This window comes from Pipistrellus hanaki (assembly GCF_964339955.1).
Source record: "Pipistrellus hanaki genome assembly, chromosome: 16".
Classification (NCBI taxonomy): domain Eukaryota; kingdom Metazoa; phylum Chordata; class Mammalia; order Chiroptera; family Vespertilionidae; genus Pipistrellus; species Pipistrellus hanaki.
The window spans coordinates 32595438-32613296 of record NC_140518.1 but is presented as its reverse complement, the minus strand read 5'-3'; the positions used below and the strand labels follow the sequence as shown (position 1 = coordinate 32613296).

At 36.2% G+C, this 17859-nt stretch overlaps 1 protein-coding gene across 2 annotated transcripts in view; it reads left to right on the top strand.

Moving 5' to 3' along the window:
- Nucleotides 1–12039, top strand: part of YWHAE (tyrosine 3-monooxygenase/tryptophan 5-monooxygenase activation protein epsilon) — a 36487-nt gene extending 24448 nt beyond the window's left edge. The window contains exons 2-7 of one of the 2 annotated variants that reach the window (XM_084863048.1): nucleotides 1997–2196; nucleotides 3983–4089; nucleotides 4755–4961; nucleotides 7179–7315; nucleotides 9481–9525; nucleotides 11115–12039. In XM_084863048.1, the coding sequence (XP_084719174.1) occupies nucleotides 1997–2196; nucleotides 3983–4089; nucleotides 4755–4961; nucleotides 7179–7315; nucleotides 9481–9488 (659 nt within the window). In that variant the 3' untranslated portion in view covers nucleotides 9489–9525; nucleotides 11115–12039. The remainder of the gene's footprint in view (nucleotides 1–1996; nucleotides 2197–3982; nucleotides 4090–4754; nucleotides 4962–7178; nucleotides 7316–9480; nucleotides 9526–11114) is intronic. The other variant, XM_084863047.1, reaches the window with a different exon arrangement.
- Nucleotides 12040–17859: the final 5820 nt, after the last annotated feature.

Genomic DNA, 17859 nt, shown 5'->3' with positions numbered 1-17859 from the left:
ATCCTTTTACTTTGCTACCCCTAAATTTAGCTCTTCCTCCCATGACTAGGGCTTAAAAAAATTGAATGTTTTAAATGAATGCTTTTAGGTTCTTTTTAGTAGACTTATTACCATAGTCACAATATTCTTTTTTAATGCTTCAGAACTGCATTTAAAAATATTAGTTTATTGAGGTATAATTTATATATAACATAGACCACTTACTGAAATATACAGTTTAGTAAGTTTTGATAAATGTATTAAGTTGTGAATCACCACAGAACATTTAATTCTACCCTTCTCCCCACCAAGTTTTCTCTTTTATTCATTTGTACACAAGCTCCATACTTCACTCCCATACTCTGGTACGCCCTTAATTTGCTTTGTCTATAGTTGTGTATTTCCTGTAACTTGATTTAAGTTGAACCATACTGTCTTTTTTGTTCTGGCTTTTTAAAAGGTAATGTGATGATTTTGAAATTCATCCATGCAGCTTTTGAGTATCAGTAATTTATTACTTTTTTATTTTTATTTTTTTGGTTAATTCTCACCTGAGGATAACTTTTACATTAATTTTAGAGTGGAAGGGAGGGGGAGAGACAGAAGCATCAATGTAAGAGATACATTCATTGGTTGCCTCCCACATGTGCCCTGACCTGGACCAGGAATCGAGCCTTCAGTCCAACGCTCTAACTGCTCACTCTAACCACTGAGAAAACTGGATAGGACAGTAGTGTTTATTCTTTAAAAATGTTTATTGATTTTTTTTAGAGAGGAGAAGGGGGGTAGAGAGGAGAGAGAGAGAGAGAGAGAGAGAGAGAGAGAGAGAGAGAGAGGGAGGGAGGGAGGGAGGGAGAGAAGAGAAAACCATGCTCAACCAACTGAACTTCACAGGCCAGAGCTATTATTTTTTACTCTTGTGCAATAGTCTGTCCATCTTTTGGCTATTATGAATAAAGATACTGTGAAAGTTTGTGTGAAAGTCTTTGTGAAGATAAATTTTTCTGTCTCTTGGGTAATAGCTAGGAGTAGAATTGCTGAGTTATGATGGTTAACTGTAAATGAAAACTATTGAACTGTTTTCAAAGACCTACTGTCTTAATATTCCTAATTACTAATATTCCTGAATGGATAACTTTTTGAAACATTTTTCTGGAATTATACCTAATTTAACATAGCATTAAGCATCGTTCCTTAAGGTGTGCTTATGCTTAGAATGTTATTATAATATATGCTAGAGATCACCAACATTCTGAATCAGTAAAATTGGAGAGCCACATGGTAATATGGCATTTAGGCATTTAGGTAATATGGCATTTCCCCCCTAATACTGTAGTTTTCATTAATATATTAGTGTTAATTGAGCTGTTTCTGGTTCTCCCTTTGCATTCACCATGCAATTCATTCATTGTATTACCTATTTTTTCCTATAGTACTACTTGGGATCTCCCAAGGCTTATCTGGGCCCCTTTCTTTGCTTGCCACCTAGTGGTGATAAATAGGAACCAACAAAAGTTTTGCCCATGAATGAATACATGAGGTGGATCATGTCCTTAAAGAAGGAAGAATGGGAGCTTTCAATGATGGTTGCTTTATTAATGACTTCCCCTTTTTCCTATGACTGTTATTTGGGAAATTTTATACTTAGAAATAATTTATTAGTAAGAAAATACATTTTAGAGCCTGTACATTTTTAATCTTTATCTTAAATTATTAGCTTAGTTTTACTGGGAAATGCATTTCTAGTCACCTTACTTAATAATGAGAGAGATTCCTACAAACCATAGTATACAAGGTACTATTTAACATTGTTCTGACTCCATCCAACAGGTTCTCTTACTCTAGGCTCTTAGTTTATTTTACATGCTTTTAGTGTTTTTAATTCACATTTTGATAATTGCAATTTTTTGGGTTAATTTTTATGTTTTGTTTTACATTAGTTTGTTAGAAAAAAAGACCTACTGTGAAGGGATGTATTAAAACTTTGTAAGGTCTGATTTTCACTTCTCTGTTTTAGAAATGGTGGAATCAATGAAGAAAGTAGCAGGGATGGATGTGGAGTTGACAGTTGAAGAAAGAAACCTCCTATCTGTTGCGTATAAAAATGTGATTGGAGCTAGAAGAGCTTCCTGGAGAATAATCAGCAGCATTGAACAGAAAGAAGAAAACAAGGGAGGAGAAGACAAACTAAAAATGATTCGGGAGTATCGGCAAATGGTGAGATTGTTATTGTATACAAGATATCTTTAAAGAAAAGTGCCCTAGGTGTTGGCTATTTTATGAGACTGACATGCTGCCATGCGTCAACAGGGCCACTTGTGTTGGGGGTTTCAGATCACAGCCTAGTACATTTGTGTACACATAGGTATGTACATTTTTATATTTTAGTGGATTTGCATCTTTTGCTTACCTGGATTAGGAATTATACGCTATATAATATTTTAGGGCAAAAGTGAAGAAGAACTCTTCTTGGAAAGCTGCAGAGGGTGATGTTCAATTTTGAGAACTATACAAGAAGATAATTTCATCATTTTAATTGTGATAATTGCAAGATACTTTATAGAGTGACTTGAAATTACCACCTAGTGGTATTTAACAGATACTGTGTGCCTCTTCCGCACCACACCATTTGCTGGATACTATGGGTGCAAAGATGAGACTATCCTTGTGAATTGTCACTCTAGTTATTTTATTTTTATTTTTTTATTTTAAATATATTTTATTGATTTTTTTACAGAGGAAGAGAGAGGGACAGAGTTAGAAACATCGATGAAAGAGAATTATTGATCAGCTGCCTCCTGCACACCCTCCACTGGGGATGTGCCCGCAACCAAGGCACATGCCCTTGACCGGAATTGAACCTGGGACCTTTCAGTCCGCAGGCCGACGCTCCATCCACTGAGCTAGACCAGCTAGGGCCACAGAGAACATTTAGCAGTGTCTAGAGACATTTTTGGTTGTCACAATTTTGAGGGTGCTACTGGCATATATGGGTAGAGACGGGAATGCTGCTAATCATAAATACTGTACTTAGGACCATCTCACACAACATAATTAGCCCAAGATGTCAGTAGTGCTACTGTTAAACTGTATGGCTCACTGTGTGGCTCACTGGTTGAGTGTGGGCTTATGGACCAGGATGTGTGATTTCCCTTCTGGGAATTAGTAGGGAGGCAGGCCATCAATGATTCTCATTATTGGTGTTTCTCGCTCTCCCTCTCCCTTCCTATGACATCAATAAAAGGTATATTAAAAGAAAGAAGAAATTGATCCTACTGGAAGATGTAGGCCTATAACAGAGTACAGTGAAATTACAGAAGCAAACACAAAGTAGCATGGGAAGCATGCTAGGAGGAGGAAAGGGGAATCCACATTCATAGATTTTCCAGCTCTCCTGGCACTGTTCTGAGTGGGGAGATATATATAATTGTGTAAGATACTGAATTCATTCCATCTCTAAATGATCCCCTGTAAAGAGTAGGTATTTCAATTTATAGATGGAAAAACTGAGGTTCTGAGTATAGTACCTCATTAGAAAATTTAATTAAAATGTGCAGCCCTTAGTCAGTAGTAATCAGTGTTACTCTTCTGTACCTGAACTATGAGTTCATTTTTCTAAAAAGCTCTTGCCTATGTGACTCAGGTTGGAGGTCACCCTGTACATCAAAAGGTTCCTAGTCAGGGCATATTTCTAGGTTGTGGGCTCGTTTCCGGTCCACATACATGCAGGAGGCAACTAATTGACGTTTATCTCTCTTCCTCCCTCTCTTCCTCTTCCCCTCACTTGTTCACTCGCTCAATCCCCCACTCCCTCTTAAAAAATCAATAAAGTAAAAAAAGTTTTTAAAAAGCACTTGACTAAAAGCACATAGAAATAAGATAATTTCTGTAACCTAGAGATAACTTTTCTCTGCTTTATGGTTTAATATGTCTCTCTTCAAAACCGTACGTGACAATTTATAATTTCTTAGATTGAAACAATTTTTTGACTTTTCCCCCTCAGGTTGAGACTGAACTAAAGTTAATCTGTTGTGACATTCTGGATGTACTGGACAAACACCTCATTCCAGCAGCTAACACTGGCGAGTCCAAGGTTTTCTATTATAAAATGTAGGTTCTATACTAGAAGGGAAAATGTCAGATTAAATGTTGGCCCTCTTTGAATAATCACTTTTGCTATATAAGGTTTCAGTTTTTACATAAGAATAGTTCTTTAATGTTGAAAGGATAGTTAATGGGGAGGAGTGATTCTCAAAAATTTTTGAAATCTCATTTGCAAATTCACTACTAATGAAATATTTACATTATAGCATTTAAAGATGGTTAGGCTATTACTGTAAAAATGCACTAGGTTTTGCTTTATTTACTTACATTTGTTTGCCTGAGTGAGGTTTTCCCACTAGCGACAGCAAAGCATTATGTATGATAGCTCAGTCTTAACATTTTCATATGAAAATTTTATTTCATGATTAACAAACTATTGTGCCCTTCTTTGGAATAGTTTTTGTTATTTAATCTAGCCTATCAAGCGATATATTTTTGTTGTCATTCAGTTTTTTAGTTAATTTTTCTAGGATTTTACTTATATTTGACAGGAAATCTCTAAGGAGGAAAATTAAGTAGATGAGTTAGTCATTCCTGAAGGAGACTATTTAAAAATTACTGAAGTATACCAGTTAATTGTTTAATATATTTTTTCACATAGAAATTTTAACAGTTATTTTTCATTTGAAAAGCATGTTTCTAATTCTGGTTTTTGTTTTGTTTTGTTTTAGGAAAGGGGACTACCACAGGTATCTGGCTGAATTTGCCACAGGAAATGACAGGAAGGAGGCTGCAGAGAACAGCCTAGTGGCTTACAAAGCTGCTAGTGATATTGCAATGACAGAACTTCCACCAACACATCCTATTCGCTTAGGTCTTGCTCTCAATTTCTCCGTATTCTACTATGAAATTCTTAATTCCCCTGACCGTGCCTGCAGGTAAGTTATGGAGAACAAAAACTCTCACTATGAAAGGCAAGGTTACAAAGGACAATAGCTATTTGATTTTCTGTCTTGTGCCCTGTGGATTGCCTTTGTAAGGTTGGCCATGTGATAATCATTCTATGGGCTCAGTGAAAATAAGATAAACCTACCTCATTTCACTAGGAGAGCAGTTAGAATAATTATGTTCACGGGGAAAATTTTTGTTGGTAGATTAAAAAGAATAACTTGTTAAGAGAGTGGGAAAAAGGAAGGAGAGGAGTTATATTTTATTTTATATATATATATATATATATAAAATATATATTTATTTGTTTATTATTTTTTAATGCCCTTGACCAGAATCGAACCTGAGACCCTTCGGTCCACAGGCCGAAGCTCTATCCACTGGGCCATACCGGTCAGGGCTTATAATATATTTTTATATATTACTTTTCAATATACATATTTTGATTTTTTACAGAGAGGAAGGGAAAAGGATAGAGTTAGAAACATCGATCAGCTGCCTCCTGCACACCCCCTACTGGGGATGTGCCCATAACCAAGGTACATGCCCTTGACTGGAATCAAACCTGGGACCTTTCAGTCCGCAGGCCAACGCTCTATCCACTGAGCCAAACTGGTTTCGGCAGGCATATTTTTATTTTTATTTTTTAAAATATATTTTGATTTATTTTACAGAGAGGAAGAGAAAGGGATAGAGAGTTAGAAACATCCATGAGAGAGAATCATCTATCAGCTGCCTCCTGCACCCCCCCCACTGGGTAGGTGCCCGTAACCAAGGTACATGCCCTTGACCATAATCGAACCTGGGACCTTTCAGTCCGCAGGCCGACGCTCTATCTACTGAGCCAACCTGGTTTTGGCTCAGCAGGTATATTTTTAATATAGACATGCTTATTTTCTCTATATATATTATTCCATTTTCTATTTTTTATTCATTTTAGAGAGGAAGGGACGGGGGAGAGAGAAGCATCAGTGATGAAAGAGAATCATTGAATAGCTGCCTCCTGCACGCCCCCATGGGGAACTGAGCTCACAACCCGGGCATGTGCTCTGATTGGTGATCGAACCGGGGACCCTTTGTTCTGCAGGCCGACAGTCTATCCACTGAGTCTATCCACAGTCTATCCTTTTCCTCTTTTCTGTTTCCCCATTTGTGACTAATATCACTTGGTGTACATAGTACACAGTACTTAATAAATGTGAATTTTGTTTATTTTAAACCTATAGTAAATGAGTTTTATAATGGCATTTCCATAGGTTCTGTATTGCCCTTTTTGTTTTGGGAAACTTAACTTTCATTAACATTAAATTCTATTGAATTAAACTGAGATACTGTTTAAAAATTTATTTTTGCATTAAAACTTTATTAAGTAAGTGATCTATTGACTGGAACTTGGAAATAACTTTATTATGCATATATTTTGGTGGTGCTTTAGTTTGGAATTTGGTCTATACAGTCTTATTTACTGATAGGCTTGCTGAAAGCATAGTAAGAAGTGATGCTCTAAAAGTTCTGTTTAGTCCAAAAGTTGCTAGATTATAAAATTAACACATTGTGCACCAGTAGTTTTTTTTTTTTTTTTTTAATATATTGATTTTTTTACAAAGAAGGAGGGAGAGGGAAAGAGAGCTAGAAATATTGATGAGAGAGAAACATGGACCAGCTGCCTCCTGCCCACCCCCCACTGGGGATGTGCCCGCAACCAATGTACATACTCTCGACCGGAATCAAATGCAGGACCTCTCAGTCCACAGGCTGACGCTCTATCCACTGAGCCAAACTGGGTTCGGCTGTACACCAGTAGTTTTATTGCTAGCTTTACCCAGGGGCCAGATAAGTTTCTATTGAATGAGTACAAAAAACTTTTTTCAAAGTATCATACTTTAAAAAAAAATTAGCTTGTAACAACATGTAATAACTTTAGAATACAATGGACGCTTAATTTTAAGGCATTCCTTTAACATTTATGTAAAACACTGTGTAATAGGAAAACATGAGAATGCTCATGATCTGCCCGCAATGTGTTAAGTGGAAAGTTAATTTTCATCAGTTAATGTGCTTTTTCTTTATTTTAATGGCTAAACCCAAGTACTCAGTGTCACTATTACATATTGTGGAATAATTGAAGAAAAGAGTGACATCTAATATCATTTCTAATTCTGTTTTTGAACTTTATTTTTGTAATACATTTATGTATATACTTGTAGGTTGGCAAAAGCAGCTTTTGATGATGCAATTGCAGAACTGGATACGCTGAGTGAAGAAAGCTATAAGGACTCTACACTTATCATGCAGTTGTTACGTGATAATCTGACACTATGGACTTCAGACATGCAGGGTGATGGTAAGGAAGCTGAAGTTAAATGTCTCCCTCTGTAGGTGGATCTTTTTACTCTTAAAAATTCCTTATTTTTAAAAATACATTTTTATTGATTTCAGAGGGGAAGGGAGAGGGATAGAGAGAAACATCAGTTATGAGAATCATTTATTAGTTGCCTCCTACATGCCCTCTACTGGAGACCAAGCCCTCAATCTGGGCATATGCCTTTGGCCAGAATCGAACCTGGGACCCTTCACTCTGCAGGCTGACACTCTCTCCACTAAGCCAAACTGGCTAGGGCTCCTTGGTATTTTACATCAAGTTACAATTTCCTCTAAACTATCCAAGTTTAATTACTACATTTTCATAAAAAGATATCAGTACATTCTTCCATTCTGGGCTATAAGGTGATAAAGGGGAATATTTTATTAATATTTGAAGATTTAAAAATTTTACCTCTAAGTAATGTTTGCTAAGCTTAGTTTACCTCTTCCCTCACACTGCTTTGAAAAATGGAGAGGAATATTTTATCTCACTCAGATTCAGTTAGGGGGCTGGAGTTCATTGTAGGTTTGAGTGTCAAATCACTGCTTTGAGTTGTGTCCTCAGATTGAACTAGATGGTGGCAGGAGATATTTATTTATGAAACATCTTCTGGAAATCTTTTATCCAAAAAGGAATTTTTCCAGTCTGGATTCTGTACTGTAAATGGAATGTCCTGCCCTCAGGTCCTATTTAATAAGAAGTCTGGTGTTTTTATTTTCTTTTCTTTTAGAATTTTAAGTAGTAAACAATTACTAGAGTAATTTATAGAACTTAATCTTATGGTGAGGTAGAGGATTTACTGTTTATTCTAAATGTAGTAAAAGCCCAGATTTCACTTTTTTATTTTTATTTTAAAGGAGATTTTATTCTGCTTATTTCCAAAGAGTTATTTTCATACACAAAATTACTCTGCTTTGTTATCGGGTGTCATTTTACTAAATGAATAATTTTAAAATAGGAGACACACATACACTCACTCTCCCGCACACATACGTGTGCACGCGAGGGAGAAAGAGGATAGAGAGAGACAGAAACATCAATGAGAGAGGAACATCATTGATTGGCTGCTTCCTGCACGTCCCCTACTGGGGATTGAGCTCCCAACCTGGGCATGTGTGACTCTTGGTTTCTATGTCGATGCTCAACCTCTGATCCACACCAGCCGGGCTACAATAAGATATTTAAACTACTTATGTTTTCATAGTTGGGAAGGTTTTTATTAGCATAAGATTAATCTAATAGGATATAAATATATTTTATTGATTTTCTACAGAGAGGAAGAGAGAGGGATAGAGAGTTAGAAACATTGATGAGAGAGAAAAACATCAATCAGCTGCCTCTTGTATACCTCCCACTGGGGATGTGCCCACAAACCAAGGTACATGCCCTTGACCGGAATCGAATCTGGGACCTTTCAGTCCACAGACCGATGCTCTATCCACTGAGCCAAACCGGTTTTGGCAGGATATTTTCTTTAAACTATGTTTTTATGACTTAGAATCAATGCTGAAGATAGAAGAATTGTGGTCATAAAATTGGTAGTTTTCCAGGATGTTACTTGAATTTAGTTTAAGGATTAAATAGGTGGTTTTCTTTTTATTTTACGAACTAGAAAAAATTGTGCCAAACATTTGAATTGAGGGTTTCTAAAGGAAAAATATGTGGTTCACAAGCTTTTATTTTTATACACATTTATGTTTTATGATTGCAGAATATGCTATGTCTGTCTGAGTGTGTTGGGACATAATTCTTTAAAGGGATCACAACTTTTTCTCATGAGGCCATTTCAGTCCTTTTTTTCTTAATCTGTGATCAGAGAGGACTGGTTCATATGCAAACCCACAGAAAGGAAATGTGTGTTTTCTCTTCCTTCTCTAAAATCTAGAAACAGTGGGCAAAGAAATACATCCAGGAAAACTTTTCTATATACCTTTTAAAAGGATATTATTCCATCCTCTTTAAAGGTAAAAGAAAAGGAACAGTATTTCTTAGACTGAAGTTTACAGTTTATATAAAGTAAAAAGACCAAAATCTGACTCTCCCTAAAAATCATTGATGTTTTTCCTTTGTCCTGCTCTCGGTTTATTTTTCTTGTAATGTTGCTTTCATGTGATGTTCTCCCTCCCTTTCTCCTTGCAATATAGATTCCTAAAGGAAAATCCAACTCTTCCTTTCCTAAAAACTACTTTGTAAGTCATTATCATGGCACAGTGAATTCTGCTTTTAAGTTTTGGTTCTTCACTAATCATGCTTGCATATCATCATCATCCTGTTGTGTACAAAACTGCCTGTTTTACATTCCAGGATGCAAAACCTTCTAAGACATTTATGATCTGCTATTCCCTATCTATCACCTTTGGTTGGGTGTGATTTATGTGACAGTATTTTTGAGCCAAAGTTACTTGGAACTTTTGGCAAATCTAATGTTTGCTTATGAGTGAATTAGAGTGTGCTCTATTGTTGTATGTTAACCATATTTTGGTGCAGTATATTGCTGTTTAAAATGTGAGTGAATGTTCCTATCATTTCCTAAGTTTGAATACATATTTTTCTTGGGGGAAGAATATCTGGGTGGTCCATCATTTCTTTCCTCAGTAAATGGATATTTTTGTCTTTTCGTTTGCATGTCTTTTTCTGTATATAAATAAAAAATCTATGTACCTCAAGTACTTTTTAGAGTCACATATCTATGTTAAAGATTTTTATCACAAAGGAAAATTTAAATGACAAACTAATCTTTAATTAACCCTTATTGCTTGTTTATCTTTAAAGATTGTTTTTCAAAATTCCTAAGGGTAAATGGTTTATGTCTGTAGACAATCAGAGTTAGTGTCATTGTCCATCCTAATTAATTTAACAAGCAGTATGAATGGATGGTCTGAACTGTCATATTATGATTATTAGATCAATTCATTGATTTTTTTAATTACTTTGATTGAAATTAGTAACATGTAAGAATTATAAATGATTTTTTAAGGCACAAAATAATGTTTTTTTTAAAGCTAAAGTGTGCATGCTTCTTTATTATGGCTGACTTGTTTAATGCTCATTAATAGGTAGATGAATAGGCTGGCTTTCTATCCTGTTGCATGTCACAGTGCAGTTGGAACTCTTCAGGCTAACGGTCATGTTCAGGGGCAGGGAAACGGCATGAGAGAACTGGTCCAAATACTCTTCTTTATAACCTCTGGTTTGGTGTGAGAGCTGTTTCACCCTGAAGGGAGAAATCCTGTTACGGTTTGTATGTGATTGGCCAAGATACAAAATAGAAAACACACAAAAGCAGAGCCCTCTCTAAAACTGTAGAAGGCCTTTGGAGCATTTTAGTGCTCTGTTTTCTTTTTTGAAGCATTTCTGATAGGAAGTTTGTGGATAATTTAGATTTTGCAAAAAATTGTAAAATACTCCTGAATCATGATGAAGTGAGGTTATTGAGAAAAGGGTATTTTGACACAATGTACATGAAAGCTTGAAAATCATTTTAATAATATGGTACCATGGCTGTTTACAAGAGCTTATTGAGGGTAAAAACATTGATTTTTACTGTGTGTCAGTTATTTTTTTGTTCCTAACTATTGACCACGTAAGATTTTGATCCAGCAGCACTCTTGGCTTAGGCATCTCTGGTATCAAGGATGGTAGAAGTTCTTTGCTTGTCTGTGTGTTTAATACCAATTGTAGCAAATGTAAGGGGCCTTTATGTTTGGAATGATACCTTTGTGACCATTACTGCCTCATTTAGTCAGTATAAATAAGTAACTGTTATTCTTCTTTGCAGGTGAAGAGCAGAATAAAGAAGCGCTGCAGGATGTGGAAGATGAAAATCAGTGAGACATAAAAGCCAACAAGAGAAACCATCTCTGACCACCCCACTCCTTCCCATCCCACCCCCTCTTGGAAATCCCCCCATTGTCACTGAGAACCACCAAATCTGACTTTTACATTTGGTCTCAGAATTTAGGTTCCTGCCCTGTTGGTTTTTTTTTTAAAAAACAGTTTTCAAAAGTTCTTAAAGGCAAGAGTGAATTTCTGTGGATTTTACTGGTCCCAGCTTTTAGGTTCTTTAAGACACTAACAGGACTGTATAGAGGCTTTTTCAGCATTACTGTATTGTCTCCTGCCGGATGTGGCAAGGTCACCATTAGAAATGGAAATTACATTTGAAAGCCATTAGACTTCTAGGTGAAGCATCTAAGAGAGAGGTTAATCACACTATAGTGGCATATGTGGTATCATTTTTCCTTTTTCTAATTGTTTAGATTGAATTTTATACCAATGTTTAAGATTAATTGGGTGTTAGCTTGAGGTGGTTAAAGGCTGTTTGGGGAGTTTGTTGTAATGGTTTTGCTGTAAAAAGTATTCAAACTCTGCTGAAAAGCATGGTGCTGGTAACAGTTCAACAATCCGTGGCTGCTCATTCTTGCCTACTTTTACTCTCCCTCTGAAGCAGGTTAGCGTTGAAGGTGGTATGGAAAAGCCTGCATGCGTGTTCAATTCTTCGTTTCTTCTCCTTCCCTCTCCCTGGCCTCCCCCTCCTTCGCTCGCTCAACCTCTTTTGTTCAGTATGTGTAACTTGAAGCTAATTTGTACTACTGGATATCTGACTGGAGCCACAGATACAGAATCTGTATTGTTCTTACTGAAACACAGCATGGAATTAACATTAAACTTAAATAAAACAAACCTAAATTAAAAATGCCAAATATTATTGCGCCTCCATCTTTTATCTTTTTAAAATAAAATCTCTAGCCTAAGCACAATGATGTTACTTGCCTGAATGTGAAAAGTTCTCTTTTTCTTTCATAAATCACGTATCTGTTTCTAAAAAATGATGTGTATTTTTGGAAAAAGATGATCTGTAACCTGGCTGTGAATAACATTTAAGTAGTCCAAATTAATTCATTACCTATCCTGTCTTTAAGGATGTGGCAGTCTTGGTATTGAGAGAAAACCTGCCACCCAAGAAAAACATTGAGGTAGTTAAGAGAGTGAGTTGGTACAGGTCTTTAGAAAGACCTCTGTCACAGATGCGAAGATTGCAGAAACGGGGGCACTGTCCTGTAACTGGTTAGGAAAGGGAGTTTTTCAGCTCTGGTTTTAGATCAGTTGATTTCTAGAGAAACTCAAGTTGCCATTGTAACTTGAAGGCAGTTAATTTGAGTTTTAAATAATCTTAAGTGTTTTGATTTGTAAAAAGTTTTATTTATTGACTTAAAATTTTTAAATTGATTTCAGAGTGGAAGGGAGAGAGAGAAACATTAGTGATGAGTCGTTGATGGGCTGTCTCCTGCACCCCCTCTCCTGGGGATTGAGCCTGCAACCCTTGACCAGAATGAAACCCGAGACCCTTTAGTCTGCAGGCCGATGCTTTGTCCACTGAGCCAAACCAGCTAGGGGTGTGTGTGGATTTTAGAGAGAGACATCTATCGATTGGCTGCTTCCCGCACATGCCCCAACCGTGGATCGAACCTGCAACCTGGCTATGTGCCTTGACAGGGAATTGAACCCACCACCTTCTGTTGTTGTACAGGCGATGCTCCAACCAAATGAGCCGTACCAACCAGGGTTGATTTGGAAAAAAATTTTAGACACACGTTTTCTAAAATGTTAGTGCCCGTTATTGGGTATTGGTACCTATGCTTGGGTTCTGGGATGGCTGGCCAGAAAAGCAAACCTCCAATGTTATATTTTGCTTTTAGAAAGATGAGAATGAACTTAGGTCATTCTAAGGGGAAAAGTTGTGGAGTAACTTCTAACGTTGCGCCTGCCCCTGAAAAACGCCGTGTAAGAGTTTATGAGTCCGCTAATATGCTGTTGATCCTAGGACACTAGAGAAGGGAGAACATGCTGAAAAACTGGCATAAAGATCTTTGTTTTGAAGGTTGTTACAAGTTAAAGTTCACAGGGATTCCTGGTAAAATTCTGAGATTGACGATTAAAGGAATTGTGATTTTTTAGAGGTGGTGATTCTGAATGCGACAAATTCAACCCTATCTTGTTTTATATCTGGGCTTATATTGATTATTAACTATAGAGTGGGTACTGTGCTACATTAAGATGTATTTGCAATGTAGCACATAGGTGGTAATACTTAGGTGAGCTGCCACTTACATTTTGCAAGTAGGAAAACTGAAATAGGGAAAAGTTGAACTTTCCCAAACCCACAGAGCTGGTAGTAATCAAGTAGGATTCACAGGTAGGTTCTTAAGACTAAAGAGCCCATGCTCTTAATCCTTAAGCCATTCTACCTTTTTCTGTATTAAAACTCAGTGTTTATTGAAACGATTTTCTCTATCCTAAAGTGATCACTTAAGATATGTGTATTTTAACATTTCTGAGGTAAGCATATGTTTTACAATTGAGATATCCCTTGAAAAGTTTTACAATTTGAGATACTCCTTCAAAAGCTGTCATCTTTTAATCAATAGAATTAAAATAGAATGTAAACTATAAAGGGCTCTGAGGTGGTTACTGTCTAAAAAAGGAAGAGAGGAAGTTTTACTACCTAGGATAAATTTTTTGGCAACTTGTTTTTTATCTGTAGCTTTATAAGTTTTAAGATTAGTATTTTTTACAGTTTGGAGCAGTTCTAATTTAAAATAGGTTAGCTTGCCGAAACCGGTTTGGCTCAGTGGTGGAGCGTCGGTCTGCGGACTGGGGGGTCCCGGGTTCGGTTCCGGTCAGGGGCATGTACATTGGTTGCGGGCACATCCCCGGTGGGGGATGTGCGGGAGGCGGCTGGTCGGTGTTTCTCTCTCATTGATGTTTCGGGCTCTCTTTCTCTCCCTCCCTGTAAAAAATAAAATATTTAAAAAAAAAAAAAAGGTTAGCTTGGACAAGTGAATAATCAGTGATTATAGATTGTCAAGTTGCCTCAGTGCTGTGACAGTTTTCTAGAGAACCAAAGTCTTAATACCTTCAGGTTAACCTCATTTTTAGCCACTTTTGGTGGAAATATTTCTAAAATACATTATTTTCTAGCTTTTTACGGTCATAGTTACTGCTCTGGGGAGGATCTTAGATTGGTACTCTTGCACCATCAGCTCACAGTGGGGTTGTAGGTAAGACTTGCTATGTTTAAGGAGGGCTGCATATTGTTTTTCTTAAAGTTGCTTGCATTTTATATATATTATTGATTTTTTACAGAGAGGGGGAGCGAGAAACATTGATGAGAGAAACATCAATCAGCTGCCTCCTGCATCCCCTCACTGGGGATGTGCCCGTAACCAAGACACATGCCCTTGACTGGAACCGAACCGGGGACCCTTCAGTCCGCAGGCCGATGCTCCATCTACTGAGCTAAACCTGTCAGGGCAGAGTTCCTTCATTTGAGACATTTGTATCTCACTCGAAGTGGTACAATCTGAACAGTATGGATTATGTCAGGGGCTTCTCCTGTCTCATTTTCCAGTTAGACCTGAACTTCTGGCACTCACTTGTCACTCACGTTTCCATCCCATTTTGTTTGGTTTTGGGTCTTCTACAAAGATCTTTTGCCACTTAAAATTCTGGTGCTATAGCGAATAGGGCTTATTTTAGCACCTTAGACTTCTTTCCCATCAATTTGCACATTTGTGGCTATGCTAAACAGGCCATAATACCTGTTGAACACTCAGAATTTGCTTTCAAGAGAATTACAGGAACAAACCTTTAAAAATAAAACAAAAAACTTCATTTGCATTAAAGAGGTATAAGCTAAAATGAGATGCTAGTTTCACCTTGGCAAACTTAGGTTATATTGTGAGAATGTAGAGAAACATGCACTGTTGGGATTTTTTTAAGGTATAAAAAATACATTGAAAGTGTACAATTAACACATTTTAACAAAGGGAACGTAACGTTTACCTACCACTCACATCAAAAAATAGAATAGGACCAGCATCTAGAAGACTTCCAAAGTGCTACTGTTTTTACAGTCTTACCTGGTGTATGAGAATCCCGTTTCTTCACTTCCTCACTGGCCTTGATATGGTCGCTCTTTAGCTGTAGCATTCTGATGGGTTGGTATAATAGTCTGGTTTTTGCATTTTCCTGGTGATTAATGAAACCACTTTTTAATAAGTTTATTGGGTATATGGAGATTTTGTTAAATACCCAATTTTGCCTGTTTTTCTGTTGGTTTGTCATTTTCTTAATGGTTTTTAGGAAGTATTTATAATTTATAAAGTATATCTTTGGAATTGTTGCAATCTCCCATTCTTTGCCCTGCTCTTTCAATGTCTTTTGATGAATTACTTAATTTTGAAATAGTCCAGTTTACCCATATTTTCCTTTAAGGTAAGTGTTTTATATGTCCTATTTAAGAAATACTTGCCTATCTAAGATCATTAATCTTTTATGTTTTTTTTTTTAAGTATTGCTTGATCTCATATCTTGATCTAGAATCATCTAGTTTTGCTCATGATAATAGGGAGTTGTTAAAAATAATAGTATTCTCTCTAGGTTTTCAGTTGATCCAGCACCATTTATTGTTCTATTGGTCTATTTGTCATAGTGTCGTTGCAGTACTGTAGGTTTGAAATAATTCAATATATGGTAGTGTGAGTCCTCCAGTTTTTTGTCGTTGTTCAAGATTGTATTGGTTATTCTTGGCACTTTGCTTTTTTAATATACATTTTAGAATCAATCATCTTGTCAGTTTCAACAATAGGACAGTAACAAAAGTATTTTGATTAGGATTTTGACTATAATAAATTTGAGAATTAACATCTATATAATTATGTCCTTTAATTCATCGACATTTGTACCCTCCACTTATTTAGATGTAATTTTTTTTCAATAATGTTTTGTAGTTTTCTCTGTAGAGGTCTGGTATCTTTTTGGGGGATTATTTCTAGTTACTTTATTTTAAAAAGTTTATTTAAATATATTTTTATGACTTTCAGAGAGGAAGGGGGAGAGAAAGAGAGAAAACCAATAATGAGTCATTGATCGACTGCCTCCTGAGCTCACAACTTGGGTATATTGCACTTAGACCTGGATGCAAACTCTAACCTACTTCATAGGTTGATGCTCAACCGCGGAGCCATGCTAGCTGGGCTTTGGTGTTATTTTAGCTTTTTTTTTTTTTTTTTTTTAATTTGAAATTGTTGCTACTTATATTTCATGACCTTGCTAAATTACTTTATTCTGAGTTTCATGTAGGTTTTGAGAGAGGCTTTTTAAGATGATTATTTGACAATATAAATGAACTTTTAAATGCATTCACCTCTTGCTTATGTGTGTATGCATAGAAATATATGCAAAATATTTTCATTTCAGTATTACAATAGCAAATTAGAAATAACCTAAATGCCCATCAATCACGGTACATCCTTACTTTTATATATATACTATGTTGCTGTTACAAAAAATGGGGTAAATCATTTCTGCTAATACAGAAAGATGTCTGCATATGTTAAATGAGAAAAGATACATAACATGTATTATGTGTAAAACAGGAAAAATATTCTGTATGCATACTTGACTATCTTTAGAAAATTGCTGCAAGATACAAGTTTTTTTCATTAAAAACAGCTTTATTGAGGCATAGTTGACATAAAGTGCACATATACAAACTATAGTTTAAATTTTGGAATGTATATACACCTTTAAAACCATTATAATCACGACAGCATTCACCATCAAAAGTTTCCTTGTTGTACTTTGTAATTTCTCCCCTTAGCCCTCAAGAAACCCACTAGTTAGTTTTCTGTTACTTTACCTTAGTTTACGTTTTCTGGAGTTTTATATATAGCGCACAGCATATTCTTTTTAGGTGTGATGTCTGGCTCCTTTCACTCAACATAATTGTCTTGAAGTTCATTCATCATGTATGTATCAATAGTTCATTTTCTTTATTGTTGAGAAGTATTCCATTGTTATGATATACCACAATTTGTTTATTCACCAATAATGAACATTTGGGTTTCCAGTTTTTGTTATAAATAAAGCTGCTCTGAATGTTTGTGTACAAGTCTTTATGTGGGCATATATTTCCTTTTTTGTGTGGATAAGTAGGAGTGGAATGGTTGGGTAATGTAGGTGTATATTTAGTTTTTTAAGAAACTGTCAAATTGCTTGACAAAGTGGTTGTACCATTTAACATTCCATCAGTAGTGTCTGAAGCTCCGTTACTCCATATGCTCTCCAGCACTCGCTATGGTCAGTCCTTTAAAATTTTCCATTCTAATAGATGTATAGTGGCATCTCATTGTGGTTTTAATTTGTATTTCTTTTTAAAGTACATTTTTTATTGATTTCAGGAAGGGGGAGAGAGAAACAGCAAGGATGAAAGAGGATCATTGATTGCCTTCTTCCTGCATTCCCCCTACCTACAGGGTATTAAGCCCGCAGCCCTGGGCATGTGCCCTTGACTGGAATCAAATCCGAGACCTTTTAGTTTGCAGGCTCATGCTCTTATCCACTTATCCACTGAGCCAAACCAGTTAGGGCTTAATTTGTATTTTTTTTTTCCAAATATATATTTTATTGATTTTTCACAGAGAGGAAGAGAGAGGGATAGAGAGAAACATTGATGAGAG